Genomic DNA, 18,313 nt, shown 5'->3' on the forward strand with positions numbered 1-18,313 from the left:
CCGGCGAAGAAGTCAAAAGATCCGGTAAGACCGAGCTGGGACGTGAACCCGGAGAAGAATCCGATCTCTGGAAATCGCCGCTACCTCCACCTCTTGAACGGTCGCCACCTTCGCGATTCTGCAAACCCAGAATCCACTTTAAAAAAATGGTCAGCCGAAAGAACGAATGAAAGAAAGAGTAAAGATAGAGAAGAGATTCTATCGAGACTTAAATTCTTATTTTATTATTTTTCCCACAAATTCTTTCTAATCTTGATCGTTTATCATCTCGATATACAGAACTGATAACAGATTATTTTCTTTGTTTTCTCGATATATTATAAAGAATTCAAGTCTCGATACTGCCGTGGTATGTACGTACGTTAGAAAAGGAGCAAATTATGCTAATTAAAAATTAATAAGAGACAGCATAGGAGTAGTGCGCAATATTAATGTAGAATGATGACTTAATTCCAATTGTTTCGTGATTTTGTTTTCTTTATTCAAACTATTGACGTTTCGATTCTCTTTGGAGTCTTCTTCAGCAAACAATCATCGCAGAATAATCCGGTAGTCCATCAAGAAAAATCACTCTACAGATTTCTAAGTCTAAAGTGGACGCTAATTCAAAAGTCATTAAGAATTGAATTTCAACTGTAATTGATGTTCTTGAATTCAATAATTGTAAGATTTAGTCATTATATCGGAATTAATTACACATCCGTAGCCCGGATCCGTGTCGAACGTATCTGACGTTAATTTTAAACTTACAAAGGCCGCGAATCGAGACAATAAGCATAAATAAATGATATATAAAAACAAAAAGCTAAGTCTTAGATGTACATATGTAAACTTCGATGATTGAACGGACATGTTGGCATTCTAATTTGTGAAATTATTTAGCATCGAAGTTTAAAGTGATGCAGTTCTTCAGAATCAGAACGTAGATTAAATCCATTTTTTTATATATTTTTTTGTACATGTATGTGTGCTTTTTCAGAAATCAAACGTCTATTTAAAGAAACTTCAGTGTCAAGTATCGTATTATATTCCCAATCAAATTCGTGGTTGAAATTTAATATATGATCCGTGATTACCAATTGGTTTTGTGTATTCCAGTTAATGTGATTTCGGATTTTCTAGTACTAACTTTCCTGCCTATCTGCCCAATTAGAATGCATCACAATCCCTATAGTAAATCCTATTATCCACATTTTTATTTACGTTTTTTGGGAGCTTATCTTTGTGTAGCCTGATGAATTATTGAGTTTGTTATTATTATAGTAGAGATAGTTTCAAGTTTTCCTTCTTACAAATCGTCTTGAATTTATTCTTAGTTGATAAAAAATATGATATTAAAAATATTAAAAAATATGGTTCGCTCATTATCTTCTCAACATAGTTATTATTACTATTCTCCTGTTCTAACGAAGCACGTTTAAGAAACAAAAATTTTAGTCAAATGTTAATGGCATTAAAAATAAAATCCGCTGAGTAGTCATTTTTTAAAAGAATGAATTGCAAGCCTAACTTCTTATCATGGAATTCAAGATCTGTGAGCAATGTGGCTTTGTTAATTGTTCCCATCACTATACCTTTTTTCTGAGAAATGAAGTGTAAAGATAAATAATTGAGATATCGTTCTGAGAACATGGATTTGTGACACCAGTCAAATTCTAAATTGTTGTTGCTTTTAATTCTTCATATCTAAAAAGTTTAGTCTCTCACTTCCACTTTTATGAGCAAATTCTTAACTTTTTTAGTTTTTTAAATTATTTAGGTTTTTTGTCAACTTATATATGTGTTAGGATCTCCAAGCATTTGTTTTTTTCAATGTATTTCTAACACTATTATAATGTTACCCTTATCTGCTTTCGTAAAAATAATATTGGGATTATTTTTTAGGAATTGTGTCATAATTTTTATCAAGAGCAACAGCTTTTTGGTAACCTATTTATTCATAAGAGAAGTAGATAGAAATTTTGTCAAAATCGAATTAGCTAAGTTTCTGATGTTCATAATATTTGCGTCTCATTTTTTTTTAATTATTTTCAATTTTTTATGAATTCAATAAATTTTTTTTTTTCATTGCGTAATGAAGGTAAAATAAAATTCTCAACTCTCCCCTAATTGCAGTAATAACTGTGTTTTTTGGAATTGAACATCCAGACAAGTTGACAACCCAATTCTCTTTATTGCAAAACAGTGAAGATTCAGGAGGATTTTTTAAAACTTCTTTAGCCTCGATTTTCACTTCTAATTTTTTTTTGGATGGATCGCAATTATTTTAGAATGAAAATTTAGATTCCTCAAAATTTAGATTTAGTTACCGTACTATCTTTTTGTTATTTATCCAATTCTGCAAAGTAATGAACAGATAATTTAATTTTAACCCACATTTTTATTCTATGTTTTTGAGAACGTTCATTTTAATTCTTTTTTTTTATAATTTAATTCCTTCGCGTCTTGATTTTGGAACATATATTCTTGAATATTCTTGCAAAAAAATTGTTACAAACTGCTATTGAGATGTAATTTAAGATATTTTTTTAAAGACGTATATTATTTCTTTTTTAGAATGATTAACTGATCTATCTGTATATCGTTCAGCTCAATTTAAAAAATCCTTTCATTGAATTGTTTATTAGCATGTTTATAATTATTTGCAGATTTAAAATGAAAAAGAACAAGCTTGCAATTCGTCAAATGGCTTAAATACTGAGGGACATTGTGTCTCATGCATGCTTTAAATTTAATACGAATTTTCTTCTTTATAATATTTTTATGATCAATCCAAAGCTTCATAAAATTTACAAGAATAATGCTAAAAGTTACAGAAATAAAATTTTAAAAAGATAAAAAAATTTGATAAGTTAATGAAAAATCCTCTAAATAATTTAACTAAAAAAGTTAGAGATTTGCTCACAAAATGGAAAAAGAGTAATTTTATATTAGAATATACAAGAAAATTTATCACATTGAAATTTGCCCAGAGCTTTCTCGCAAAAGTTCGCAAACCAAGAATTCCATTCAGAATCATAATATCATCATTAGACAATCCTTGTACACGCAATGTTTTTACATGACATAATTTCAAAAAATGTTAAACCTTTTAGTATTGTAGACAATAGTTTCCAGCTTATAAGAAAATTGAAAGGCATACACGTAAGAAATGATTATATTTTAATTTCTTTGGATGTAATATCATTGTTTACGAACAACCTGATTGATTTACAAAGGAATACAACTAAATGAATCTCTTCGATTTAAATGAGCTTTTAATGTTGTTCTATGGACAAAAATAGGAGACAAATGTATTTTTTTATATGTGCTGAATCGCAGGTTAAGGAGGTAAAATCCTCACTTAAAAAAAAAATCAGTTTTTTTATTTTAGATTGAATGTCATCGAAACATATAAGAGATAGAAAAAATTTTCAAAATGAAATTTGAATGGTTTTAAGAGTACTTTAGAATTACAATAAAAACATTTTTTTCTTTATAAATAAATAATTTTTATTATAAATAATTCAAAAAAATATTTTTTTATTATAAATAATATTTAAAAAAATATTTTTTTATATAGTTCTAAAGTACTCTTAAAACCATTCAAGTTTCATTCTGAAAATTTTTTCTATCTCTTACAGTTTCGATGATATTTAATCTGAAAGAAAAAAATCGATTTTTTTTTCAAGGGATAATTTCATCCCCTTAACGTGAAACTCAGCACGTACAAAAAAAATATGTGTCTCTTATTTTTGTTCAGAAAACAACATACTAAAAGCTCATTTAAAAAATCGGAGAGGTTTGGTTATGTTCCTTTGTTAGCTGTAAAGAATATAGCTAACAGATGGGAATATTTTAAGAATAAAATAAATACCCTAAAAGATGAATTTGTACAAGCAATAAAATTAGTATTAGAGTCGACATTTTTCAGCTTTAATGAAGAATATTATAAATTTTGGTATTCTGATGGGATCGTCATTTTCTCCAATCATTGCAGATTTGGTTTTACAAGATTTTGAAACCCTATTAAGACCATAGGATTACAATTACTAAAATATATAGATGATATAGTATTGGAAGTTTCCTTCTGACTAATAGATAACATATTAAAAATCTTTAATTCATTTCATAATAGATTTTACAATGGAAAATGGAGGTGAAAGAATAAACTTTTTAGATGTGACAATAATTAAAAGCAACAATTTAGAATTTGATTGGTGTCATAAATTCAAATTCTCAGGGTGATACCTCAATTATTTATCTTCACACCCCATTTCTCAGAAAAAAAGGCAGTGATAAGAACAATTAACAGAGCTACATTACTCACAAATCCTGAATTTCATGACAAAAATGTTAGACTTGTAATTCATACTCTTTTAAAAAAAATAACTACCCAATTTTATTTTTAATATCATTAACACTTGACTAAAATTTTTGTTTCTCGAACATGCTTCGTTAGAATAAGAGAATAGTATTATAATAATAACTATATTGAGAAGGATAATGAGAACCATGTTGGTTTTTAATATCGTATTCTTCATCAACTAAGAATAAATTCAAAACGATTTGTAAGAAGGAAAACTTGAAACTATTTTTACTACAATAATAACAAATTCAGGCTACATAAAGATAAACTCCCAAAAAACGCAAAAATGTAGATAATAGGATTTACTATAAGGATTGTGATGCATTCTAATTGGGCAAACAGGCAGGAAAGTTAATACTAGAATATCCGAAACCACATTAACTGGAATACACAAAACCAACGGTAATCCAAATTTGGTATACATACGAACTATACATTAAATTTCAACCACTATATATTAAATTTGATTGGGAAAATAATACGATACTTGACACTGAAATTTTTTTAAATATTTGATTTCCGAAAGCACACATATCCTTCTCAATTATCGAAGTTTATAGATATATATATATATATATATATACAACTAAGACTTTTAACTTTTTGTTCTTATATATCATTTATTTGTGCTTGTTGCTCCGATTCTCAGCCTTTGTAAGTTTAAAATTAACGTCAGATATGTTCGACACTTTGGACCACGGATGTTGTAATTAATTCCGATATAATAATCTTATAATTATTGAATTCAAGAACATCATCAATTACAGTTAAAATTCTTATAATTGACTTTTGAATCAGCGTCCACTTCAAACTTGGAAACCTGTAGAGTGACTTTTCTTGGATGGACCGAATTATTCTGCGATTGTTTGCTGAGGAAGACTCCAAAGAGAGTCGAAACGTTCCATACTTTGAGTAAAGAAAACATCACGAAAAAATTGGATTAAGTCATTTTACGTTAATATTGCACACCTCTTTCTGTGCTGATTTTTATTAGCCTTGAATCGGTTATTATTTTAAGAAGTGAGAGTTCTGTTAAGATATTTTATTTTATTGCTAATTAGAGAGATAAAGCGATTACATCGAATATCGATATCGAGAAGCAGGATTCGGGAATTAATAATTATAATTAACGAGGAAATAATGCCAGCAAATAAGAACAAATTAGAAAGGAACAAAGTGCGGATTACGTCACGAGAAAACAAAAAGCAAGTAGAGACAATGAAAGAACAAAAAAGGATAGAGAACTGCAAAGAACATGAGAAAGCTATGAAAAAACAAATAATGAAAATCAATGTAAAATAAAATAACAAAAACGAAGAACTTATTTCGATGGTGTATCTATAATAAAAACAGATTGAGAGTTATTGACTTCTTCTTCTCACGGATACACAACAAGTTGTATGACTTAAATCTTATTGACATACGTATCTTATCAACATACGTAAAAAAAAAACTGTTATCATTCAACCCAATTAGCTGGTATCAATCGTATTTGATTGCTTCTTAAATTTATTTTATTAAATGTAACATCATTAATTCACCGAACGTTCTACAATTCATCTTATTAATGATTTACGAGAGATTTTACTTTAATATTCATTCTAAATTTTGTTATGCTAATAAAAATGTAAATGAATAATCTAAATAGAAAATACAATCGCTAGTATAAAAACAATACAAACTTACACTATATAAGCAAAAAAAATTTAACTGATAATGTACAACGATTAATATGTTATCGATTAATATATGTGCTCCTATCATAGCAAACTAGGCTTATACTAACAAGCTTTTATTTCGTGCGACATAAAACGACATGACAGTCATACATGACAATCATACACTCTTTCGAATTTTCGGCTAATAAGCATGAAATAAAGATGTCTGAAATTCGGTCTTCGATTCTCAGGAGTCCTTTCCTGATACACATTAGCCTTTAAATGAAATTTCGGCGATTGGAACAGACAAAATTGTTACACGCATCATGCCGGAAGACACATAAAAGACAAAATAAAGCATGCTTAGCACGTGCTTGAACACACGAAGACACAAGATATGGTCACTGTTCTAATGCGCAGATCTCAACGAGGCACAACATTGTATCGGAAGCGTCATGCAAGACGATGCTCGTGATAATAGACACAGCCTCGTACGATTTACAAAGTGATCCATCGTTTATTTCCTATTTCTTAACTTCTCTGAAACTATTCTCTGCCTTAATGCCGTCCTCTTCTCTCAGTATTTCATTTTTTGTTACATCGTCTCCTTCATTTTCTTCTTTTCTTTTTTATATTTTCTCTTGGTCACATAGGATCATACATGATATTAGAAATTGTAATATTAACATGCTAGGTCGAATTTGATCATTTCTCTCTCTCTCTCTCTCTCTCTCTCTCTCTCTCTCTCTCTCTCTCTCTCTCTCTCTCTCTCCTTCCCCCCGCTCTCTTTCGATCTCTCTTGATCTCATTCACTTTCTTTTTGTTCTTTCTCATTCTCTACTTCTTTCATTCTTGAAATACAAAGATTTGGCTCGAGTAAATAGGATTTCTGAAAAACAAATACTATCAAAAAACGTGACAGCAATTATTATTGTATTGTTAATGTGTTTGTATTTTAGTACTCACATGTTAATATTTAAAGCGAATATTGTCATATTTCACAAAACTGGCTCTGTTGTACGACTATTTTAGTAAAAAATTCAATATAAACATTTTCTTATAGTAAAAATTGTACTTCAATAGAAATATTAGAAGAAAAAAATGTAATCAAAATGAAGGATTCTCAGTTATAAAATCGATTCTTGTACTTTGGACGTACCTATCAATATCACAAATATTCTTCCACATACGATTTTAATTCGAAAAATTTTATTTCGAATGCTCGGATAAAAAATTTTGTTAATAGTTCTTATTTAAATACTGCACTTTCAATTATTTCCATAGATATGTTAACAAAAATGAAAATATCAAATAGAACCGAAGAAAGATCACATTGAAATATGTCAATGTAATAATCAGGAAAAAATTATGATTTGGCATTACAAATTTTCGGCAGTATTTTTTATTCTTTGCCGAATCCCGCGGCGTGTCATTGCGTCGGTAGTAACAACATTGTCGAATATCTCGAAGAAACTCCATAATCCTCAGTCCCAGATTTCGCATTTTCGTCGCCGCAGAAATGATGTTTGCCGCTTTTCCACGTAGTATAGCACTCATCACAATAAAGGACAAGGCTCACAAGGGCTTTGCCAAGGATAAGGATACAGTGATGAATGGAAAACAAAGGAGAATCTTACCAAGTAGCAATTAATAATTCGACATCTTTTTGTGTTGACCATATCCTCATATTAGTGAGTATTCACGCAAAATTCTGCAACCGTATTGACAGACATTTCAAAAGCATCAGACAAATAGAATCATCGTGTGTGACGATTAAGATAACCCAAGTGAAGAAAATCGCTGAAGAAAATGCTCATTAATGCTACTCAACAAATACATTTGCAAAAAGCCTCTTGAACGAAGGAAAGAGTGAATAAGATGTTGTATCTCAGCAGCATCTTTTAGCAAAAATCTCCCATGTCCTTAGTAATAAGAAGAAACTAGTAGTATTATTAGTGTCTACTAATAATAATAGTAGCAATAATAGTAGTAGCAATAATAGTATTAATGGTAGTAGTAACAGTAATGGTAAAGTAAATATAACAGGAATAATAATAATTAACAGGAATAGTAATGTTAATAATAGCGAAATTAGTATTATAGAGATTATGATGTATTAATTAATAATATTTTAACGTTACGCTTTGAAAATTCCGTGTCACTTTCACATGAAAATAATGAAGAACGTAATCAAAGAATATGTAAAAAATGATATTAATATAGCTAATATATGACAGTACTGATAGCACTAGTAAATTAATAATGTATCGTTGCTACTTACTTGACGAATTGTGAAAATGAATAACACAAGAAAAGAAAATGCATCTAAGAGTCGAACGTAGCTAACTAGTTTTCTATGTAAGTGTTATGCCGCTGGATGTCGAAAAATCAGTCACGATTATCTCAAGGAAACGTAAAGAATCGAAGTGTCCACGAGCATCATATATGGACGAGTTGATTAATTAATTTGGTATATATTTACAAATAGATTACAGAAATTGTACTAGCAATGAACAATACACACGAAGAATAAATTAATAACTCGACAGACACTTCGAAGATGTAAGTTTTGGAAAAGGGTAAGGATCAAGGAAGATAATAGGCAAAAAAATATCAATAAGATAATAAAAAAAGTCTCTTTCAGGCAAGCACACAGGCAGGATTCGCGAAAGGCTCGCGAAAATTTTTCGTGACACGCGCGGGCTGACGATTCGCTTAGGGGACTGACCTGGGTGACAACGGGGCTGTATTCGCTGGCCGTTGTACTGGCCATGGACTTAATCGTTCCTGCATCATCGACTATGGCAGATGCCGCAGCATCCGAAGGTCTACAACTGCGTCTTCTTGCATTCTCGTCTTTATCGCGTCCGAAATCACACCTCCTCGCCTCATGCCTATTACTGAAGACGATTTCGCTCTCGGTCTTTTCTCTCCTGGGCCTCTGAGGCCCCTCGCGGCACAACGAGAAATCTGTTAAGACCGGCTCTCCGGAGTTGAGGACATTGCCACCTTTCTTACCAACAATGCCAGCTACGCTTATCTCGCTTCCGCGTCGATTACCGCTAGCGAATATACTAGATCTTGAGTCCGATGACTTCTGCAGGTACGCCGAATGTCTTGCAGACGGGAAAAAGTCCGAATTTTCACGACGAAAGGCACGTGCAAAGACACTCGATGCATTACCCAATTTCGAATCGCTCTCTTGCCGCCTGTGAATCGGTTTCAATTGCTGTTGCTTTTGATGATGTTGCTCGTGTTTCCTTCGGGCTAATTCCTCCTGTCTCTTGAGCGTTCTTTCACTAGACGAAGATGAATGATCCTCGTTGGATCCAGACTTGCTCGTTTGATCGGTTGCTTCTTGTTGATGCTCCTGTTTCATTTTATCCAACTTTTCATTAAAACCCTGAAAGAAGCGGGTAAAATCCCACTCCTTCAGAAGGAGCTGCTCATCTATTTCTGAACGCCGGTTGCCGCTAGCCATTGCACGATCTGACATCTGACTAAGTTTCTAGAGTGTGCGTACGATGGCGAAGGTAATGGTACGGTGACAGAGAAAAAAAAACAAGAAAAAGAAATGCGTGCGATAACAATGTGAAATGACAATGTGAACTATCGATGATGGTGATGATGATGTAATGTAATAATATAATGTAATAAGGAATGACTATTTTTGCGGCAGTAACAAATCTATAATTAAGTTGACAATAATAAAAATTTCAACATCAAATATAAAAGTTGAAAAGATGCAAATATAATTTATTATATTCAATTATTGTATAATCAATATAACTGCAATTACACCGCAACAATATAGTCAATTTATAGCGTACGTGATCATCGTCCGTATATGAATGTGCATGATGTATGTACGATAGCGGCAAGAGTACAGATACAAGGCAGTGCGCCATGGTGCTCGCTTGGAACAAAGTTCAATCTTGACGAATACGTGGAACGAACAATAAAGAGAACGGACAATATTGCTGATTTACTCCCAATTATCAGTTAAGGTACGTATGTATTTACAAAAAAAGATAAAAAAATAGATGTGTTGCAATCGCTCGTATTTTCTTCCCTTTCTGTCACCCTTATTAAGCTAACCCCCCCCCCCCACCAGCGCTAAAAAATTCTAATACATTCCAAAATTACGTGCTAATTAGATGCTAATTAGGTGCTGAAGTGAAATTAGGTGAATCAATCGTTGGCAGGACAAAAAGATATTGCGAAGAGGGCTGGCTTAATATTAAGTTAGCCTTCTCATAAAAAAAATATTTATTAAATAAATATTTTTAAGTAAATGAAAAAAACAAATACAAGAAGTGCTAATTAGGTGCTAATTAGATGCTTTACGAAATGATTAAAATATTTCGAAAAATATATTGTAGGGGAGATCAGGGCTAAATTGGCATTTGAATTTTGAATAACAAAAATATATCTTATGAGTTCCCAATTTATATTGTAGATGATATCTCGTGTGAGATCTCATCCTTACTAACGAAGTTTGATTAGTTTAGGTGCCGCATTATTAGTTTAGGTGCCGCATTATTATGTTTAGGTAGTCAAACAAACGTATTTTTCGATAGTCAAAAGTAATTTTTGTGATTTTTCGAATCACATCATTTTTTTGTATATATAGATGAAATAAAGTTGCAAACATTAAAACTTTTTATTGCCATCTTGTAATCTTATAATCACTCCGTAAAACGCTAATAATTATTTAACTAAAATAGTTTATTTTGTTATTGAAAATTGCAATTGAAGAAAAGGTGCTCACTTAACCATAGTCTCCCCTATACAGAATTATATATAGAATTTAGCCAATCGAATGGTCGGCTTACAAGAAGTTGCTTTAAAAAATAAGATGCTCCGACAAATTTGGTATTAAAATATTCCTTTTTTAATATTATTTAAAGATATTAGATGATCATTCCGTTTGACGAGAATTCGGACTCAAAGGTCGGTCGCGTGATCGGCTCACAAGATAGAAGATAAATTTATCAAAATATTTCTTTTTTAATATTATTTAAAGATATCTAATCGCCGAATTTTAGGTGCTCGTTTTTTATTTATCAAATTTTTTATAAAGAATTTTTTATAGAACGAACACCTAATTCAGCAATTAGATATCTTAACAGTATATAAACAGTATAAAAAGAGAAATATTTGAACACTAAATACGTAGAAGTACTTAATTTTTTAGTAATTTTTTAGTACTTCGCTCTTGTAAGTTAGTTCGCTCGGTTGACCTTTCGGTTCAAACTCCTAAATCAAAAGAGCATCTAATTCGGCGACTTAATGTCTTTAAATAATATTTAAAAAAAAAAATTTTAATATCAAATTTGGCGGAATATTATTTTTTAAGGCAACTTCTTTCTTGTGAACCGATCGTTCGCCTGGTGTTTAAGTTCTATATATAATTCGATATACAATATATTTTCGAAATATTTTAATCATTTCGTAGAGCACTTAATTCTGTTGTATTTGTTATTTTCATGTACGCAATAATTTATTTTTTTATGGGGGAGGGGGCTAACTTAATGTTAAGTCAGTCCTCCTCCCAATACCTTTTTTTCCTGTTAAATGATTGGATCACCTAATTTCGCACTTCAGCCTAATGAATACCTAATTTTAGAATTTATTTAGCGCTATTGGGGGACAAGGATGCTAGCCTAACAAGGATCTTTTCGTCCACACATCTTCGAATTTAATCAATTCTCACCTCAATAGATTTCTGAGCGCGCGCGCGCGCGCGCGCGTGTGTGTGTGTGTGTGTGTGTGTGTGTGTATAGTTAAATTTTGATGATTAATGCTCATAAATGACTAATGCCCATTTCCACCAATGTAGATTAACTTTAACCTCGGTTTAACTTATTCTTCGTCTTTTCATAATTCTAAAGATTAGAAAAAAACAAAGAGTAAATTGAACCAAGATTAAAATTAATCTATGTTGATGGAAATAGATCTAAATAAGTTAGACGGGGAAGAAAATACGTCAAATACTGCTTTACCCAAACTATCAAAACGTTATATAAAATCTGTACGTTACGTACCAACGGTATATGAAAATTTCAAGTTATATGCAAATGAAATATATCTGAACAAAAGAAAAGAGCTCTACAAATGTATATTTCAGCTTACATCGCAAACTTGAAAAGAGAATTACTCACTCGTTTCATGACTAGCGTACGATCTCCCGTTTCTTCCTCATCGGGGGTTGGTGGGAGCGGACGATTCGGTGCTCCTCCTATAAAAATTAGACAAAGGCAAAGTATTAAATCACAGTGCGTAGAATCATTAACAATCCTCCTGGAAAGTGGCTTTCATACCTTTCGGTTTATCCTCATGATGGGAATTTTGAGCATTGTGCGAAGATGACGACGACGAATCCGACGACGGTCTGAAAGGAGAAAATTCGGGACTGCAACGATGGAAACATACAGATTGCAGCGGGACGACGTGACGATGGATGAAGCACACATAATGCATTGTTGATGTTGCGAGGCGAGGCGACCAAGAAGACCATATGACGCGAAATACCGAGAAGCATGGGATAGGCATGATGGAAGATGAAACGAAATGAGTTTACATTAGTAAGATTAATATAATTACAGCGTTACTTCTATATTTATTATATTGTAAAAGCGTTAAAAAAATAGCTTTGAATAGTGTAACATTTTATATTGCTACATATTATTTTTTTTTCTTACTGGAAATAATTCGGTAATAATTCGGTAATATAAAATGAATTGTTCTGTTAAAAATTACGATAGAAAATTTTTGGCCAAAGTTCACCGAAGATCGCACAAAAATATAATGATCTTCAAAAATAATGTTGAATATTAATAAATATTAATAAAATTCTGAACATCCATTTTATTTTCAAAAAAATTTATTGCGCAAATAAGTTTCAAACTGCAATTACAAGTACTGTTGAATCAATATACTTTTTAATATCAATTAATTAATATCACATACGTTTTTATAGCAACTAATGACAAAAAATAATTAAATCTTAATATAGCGAGCATTATTTCAATGTTATCAATATTATGTAATATTTCTGATATTGGAATGTAATGAAGCGGTAAAGTCGTTTACTTACAGCGGCTTGGGTGGGTCACTGGCCAATAAAGTACCATCGTTTCTCAAATTATTCCCACCAGCATCCTCGAGATCATCATCGCTGTCACTCTCAATCGATAGAGCCTAGAACGACAAAGTGATATATTGTCATTAGAGAGTTTCTCACTCGTTATGTCATATTAATTTTTTGTATCATGTACTTTTTTTACCTCAAACTAGATGCAAGATGAAGTTTGTGTCTCATGCAATAAGAAGACAAAGAAAAGAGAAAATGTAACAACGAAGGAGTGCAGGCATATAAAAATTTTGCTGCTGAAATATACGTGGTCGTAGCTACAATCGCTTACTTGATCGAGAATACTGGAAGATTGCGGCATCTGTTTGTTGTTCTGATCGTTACCACCTGCAGACTGCATCGAATTCGATGTAGATGAAGCTGCAAGTCCCTTATGTTGCCTGTTTGGCCTTGGCGGGGCCTCGGGGCCCTGTGACACACCAAGCTCGATGAGTTGAGCAGCCAGTATCTCCATGTCCTACCATCCACACGCATACACGCACAACCCCGTTAGTCACTGTTCCGAGACCTCTGAGAATTTTTTGCTAGAAGCCACTATCAGATAGGCAACAAGGTAGCCAAATAAGGCAAAAAGGCAAGAAAAAACGTTAAAGGAAGCGAGTTGTGCACTTAAGCGGAACTACTGATCAAATTTAATTAGGTTGATTCCGAAATACATAGCTAAAAAAAAATATATTTTATTTATATATACTTCAAAGAAACAGGTAATATAAACATTATTATGAAGAACGATTTCTGTTCAAGTCATAACTATTTTGTCGTGACAAAACATTATAAAAACATTTTTGTGGTAAATTTGTAATACAATAACAACGTAATATTATATGTCTCTTCTTTATGAATTGTTAAAAAATTCTGAGTGTCCATAACAATTATTTAGATTCACAAATTGATAATTTATTCGGTCATACTATTTACAATATGAGGGACTTGATTAAGTGGCATAAGTATGTGTATATGCGGATCTAAAACGATGTGCAATTTAGAAACAATAGACAATTAAAGCGTTGATGTGATAATAGAGTGTGTTTAATTTAGGTTAGGGTGCTACGAAGGTGAGAGATTAAAGGCGAACCATAGATAGCTGAAATTAAGCGAGTGAGCTTGGCGGCAGATCGGAGAGGTTACAGCAACAAAAGAATAGGCTATCATGGCGGGCCAGGTAGAAAAAGAAGAATAAGGCAAGAAGTAGACAAAGAAAAATAACGGAGATAAAAAGAATAGGATTTATGAATACGAAGGAGAGAGATAAGTAAAAAGATAAGATTTAAAGAGGAATTAAGGGGGTATATGGAAAAGGTGAAAAAAAAAGATGCGAGATTGATTAAAAAAAGAAGAAACAAAGAGGGAGATATATGATTGTATGGAAAGAAAAAGTAAAAGATTGAAAAAGAAATAGTCAAAACAAATGGAAGAGGCAATGGTTATATTTAAGGAAGAAAACTAGAGAAATGTAGAGAACTAGAGATTAAGTATGAGCAGCTAGAAGGAGAAGTTAAAGAAAAGATTGCAAGTAGGAAAGGGGATAGTAAGTTAAGAGAGACTAGAAGCCCCTAATAAGTGAGAGCGGAGATACAGTACATATACAGGAGCAGGGTCGATTTTTAGCAAAAGAGACTTAAGCAGCAGAGAGATTAGTTCTAAAGAGATGGATGACGAATAGTGAAAAGGAGGAAAGAAGGAAAAATTTGTAATCAAGGAATTAAATTAAATAAGGAATTAAGGTAAAAGAAGATATGCGGAAAGAAAATGACATAAAAAAATGGATAAATAACAAGTTAGAGATGGATTGTAACATAGTGGCAGTCAGAAAGAGTGGAGAGGTACTAGTGATAAGAGTACAAAATAAAGAAGATAAAAAAGTAATTATGAGTAATAAACTTAAGGGAGATAAAGTTAAAATTAAAAAGGAAATAGAGAATGATTTAATCTCCTGGGAGGAGAGAAAATTACAAAAAAAATGAATAGGTGGGCGAAGGAACAAAAAAGTAAGGGCAAGGAAATGAAAATAGAGATAGGAAGAGTAAGAATGGAATATGGAAAGGATGGACAAAGTTAGAAAAGGAGAAGAAAAGAAGCAGAAAAAGAGAAGAAAATGCGAAGGCAGGATGTAATTCGAGGAATAAAGAAGAAAAGAATAAAGGGAGATAGAAATAGGAATGTAAAGACAATGGGAATGAAAAAGAGGCAGGAAGAGAAGGGGCAAAAAGAAAAAGACAGAAAGGAAAAACAAAGACAGTCACTATTTTGAAACTGTACAGGGGAATAAAGGTAGAGATTTTTGAAAGTATGTAAAATGTGTCTCACACATGGTTATATAACTTTGCAAGAGTAAAAGAATATAAGAGAAAAAGGGCTAAAGATGATTTTATAATAGGAACTAATAAAGAAGAAAATAAAGAGGAAAAAAAAAAGATTGATGGGATAAAAGATGCATGTGGATGAAGAGGAAGATGAAAAAAAGTTTACTGGAGCTGGAGAAAAGAAAAAATAGAGAAGGTATATGGAAGAAAGAAGCAAATATAAGAAATTTCTGGAGAGAAAAAACAAAAGAAAAAAAGAAAGAAAGAAGAAATTGAGAAATTTAAAAAGAGAGACAGACATATGGAAATTTACGAATAAGAGAGGAAAAAGGTCATGGATACAACAGGAAAAGGACATGGAGATAACAAGATCAATAAGGAAGAATAGAGGAACTACTTCATGAGTTTGCTAGATGATGAGGAGGAGAAAAAAAGAGTTAAGGGAAGAGGAGCTAAAGGAAGTGGAGATAAATAAGGGAATAAAAAAAAATGAAAAAGAAAAAAGTAGCATACGATATACCATCAGGTATATACGATATATTCGTGGAAGTATGAATATACGCAAAAGGCTTAAAGAAAAAAATAGCATCTCTATTAAAGATGATATGGAGGCAAGACAGAATATCCAATGAATTGGAAGAGAAGCATAGTGATACCTCTATATAAAAGAGAGGATAAGGAAGAGGTCAAAAATTACAGAGAGATATTACTACTATATACGGTGTACAAAATTTATGCGAAAATACTGAGGAATAGACTAGAGAGGGAAATGGAAGAAAAAGAAATAATTCCGGAGACAAATAAGCTTTAGAAGAGGAAGATCAACGATGAACAATATTTTTGTGCTGTCCATTATATAAAGGGAAGGAAGAAGAGTCGGAGGAGCTGGGAAAAAATTTATATGTTTGCGGACTTAAAGGCATCTTTGACAAGATGGACAGAAATAAGTTATGGGAGATTATGAGGAGGAAGAAGATAAGTAAGAAACTGGTAAGAAGAATCGAGAAGATATATGAAAAAAACGAACATAACAGTGAGAACAAGATCAGAAAACATAAGAAGTTTCTCAAGAAAGGCATGAGGCAAGGGTGTGTAATGAGTCCAATCTCCTGTTTAATTTATATATTGCGGATTTAAACCTTGAATTAAAGAAGAGGAATATAGGAGAATGTGGAATTAGAAGGAGACAGGATATGGAATTTAGTATATGCGGATGATGTAGTATTAAAAATAGGCGAAAAATAGGAGCTTTACAAGATATGACAGACACACTCGAAAGACTTTTAGCACAGAGGTATTTAGGATTGTGTGGAAAAAACAAAAGTGCTGATATATAATAGAAAAGCTGAAGAGAGGACAGAAATTTGAAAATGAGGTAAGAAAGAAATAGAGGAAGTGCAGGATTTTAAATATTTAAGTTATGTTGTAAATGGAGGGGGAGGGGAACAAGAACCAGATTAAGGAGCTATATAGAAAAAGGAAAATGATAGCAAGTGTAAAGATTAGAAGAAAGAATATATAGAAATGACTTTAAGAGGAGATGGATATTATTTAGATACTTGGTACCGAATGTAATGGCTTACGGGGTTGAGATATGGGGATAGGAGGAGATGGATGAACTAGAAAAGATAATGATGGATTATGTCAGATGGATTTTTAACCTAGACTTTAGTGCCCCAAGATATATAATAATGAGAGAACTAGCTATGGATAAGTTAAGGGTAGGATGAGATATTACGGCAAGAAGATACGAGGAAAAGATTAGAGAAGGAAGAATAGGAAACCTAGATGAGAGTATGCTGGGAAGAGCGCTATGGTTGGGATGATATATACGGCAGAAAGAAGAAAAGATACTATAATAGTAATGATTGGGATATTGGGGATAGAGGGAAGGGAAGTAAAAATGGGGAAAAAAAGTTTCGAGGAAAGATAAATTTATAGAGAAAGGGAGATACAAAGACAATGGGAAGATAATAGAATTGTGAGAGCTAGATATAATAAGAAATACAAGAAAATAAGCTTAAACTACAGGATCTCAGCATATCTTAAACAAGAAAATCTGAAGGAATGAAGTAGAAGGGATGAGGAAATTTAGAAGAGGACAAGTATTAGCTAGAAATAGAAAAAGTTGTGTATGGTGTAATGTAAGAAAATCAAAGATTTATTGAATTAGGCGAGAAAGGAAGTAAAGTATTAGGGAGATTGTGGGAAGAAGATTTAGACAAGATTAAAGGAGAAGTGTTAAGGAGACTGTGGAAAAATAGAGAGAGGAGAGGAGAATAAAGAGGAAGGAAAAAGCGATAGAGATAGAGGAGGCTGGAATGACTTAAGAGCAAGAATAAAAATTAGAGTTAAAAAAGTAAGAATAAAAGTTAGGATATTATAAAGACAAGCAAAAATAAGAACTACGAATATAAGTAAGAACAGTGAAGTACGAAGGCTGTATATAAGGCTGTGAAATGAGCTGGTTTTAGGATAAATAAAAATAGTGACAATAATTATTGTGAAGAAAGTGTATGAAGGAAATGATATTAATAGGCATTTTAATAAAGGGGAAGTAGTAAAAAGAAAAAGGAGAGGGATAGAAAATTTTATAGAGCTTTAAAAGATATGAATGAATGGATGAATTAAGGACCTTATTATAATATAAACCAAATCCCCTTCTTTTGTATGTTGAAGTGAAATAAATTTCTATATTCTAGTTTGTTAACAATATCAGCACATGATGACAAATCAACTTGTATATCAACTTGAAAACTGTTTCTAAAACTTTGTCGCAAGAAAGAAAATGTTTACAATAAAAAAAAAGAAATGTTACCAGATTTGTGTTTATATATATATATATATA

General features: G+C 31.9%; 1 protein-coding gene across 1 annotated transcript in view; it reads right to left on the reverse strand.

The window, feature by feature from the left end:
* Positions 1–18,313, reverse strand: part of LOC108687078 (serine/threonine-protein kinase mig-15-like) — a gene marked incomplete at its 5' end in the record, with an annotated part of 38,947 nt that overhangs the window by 11,489 nt on the left and 9,145 nt on the right. Inside the window, 6 exons of the mRNA XM_018192678.1 lie at positions 1–118; positions 8,735–9,514; positions 12,171–12,247; positions 12,330–12,400; positions 13,106–13,209; positions 13,434–13,619. The exon at positions 1–118 is cut by the window's left edge and continues 1 nt beyond it. Of these exons, the coding sequence (XP_018048167.1) occupies positions 1–118; positions 8,735–9,514; positions 12,171–12,247; positions 12,330–12,400; positions 13,106–13,209; positions 13,434–13,619 (1,336 nt within the window). The remainder of the gene's footprint in view (positions 119–8,734; positions 9,515–12,170; positions 12,248–12,329; positions 12,401–13,105; positions 13,210–13,433; positions 13,620–18,313) is intronic.

The sequence above is a fragment of the Atta colombica genome, unplaced genomic scaffold (assembly GCF_001594045.1).
Source record: "Atta colombica isolate Treedump-2 unplaced genomic scaffold, Acol1.0 scaffold2, whole genome shotgun sequence".
In the NCBI taxonomy this organism is placed as follows: domain Eukaryota; kingdom Metazoa; phylum Arthropoda; class Insecta; order Hymenoptera; family Formicidae; genus Atta; species Atta colombica.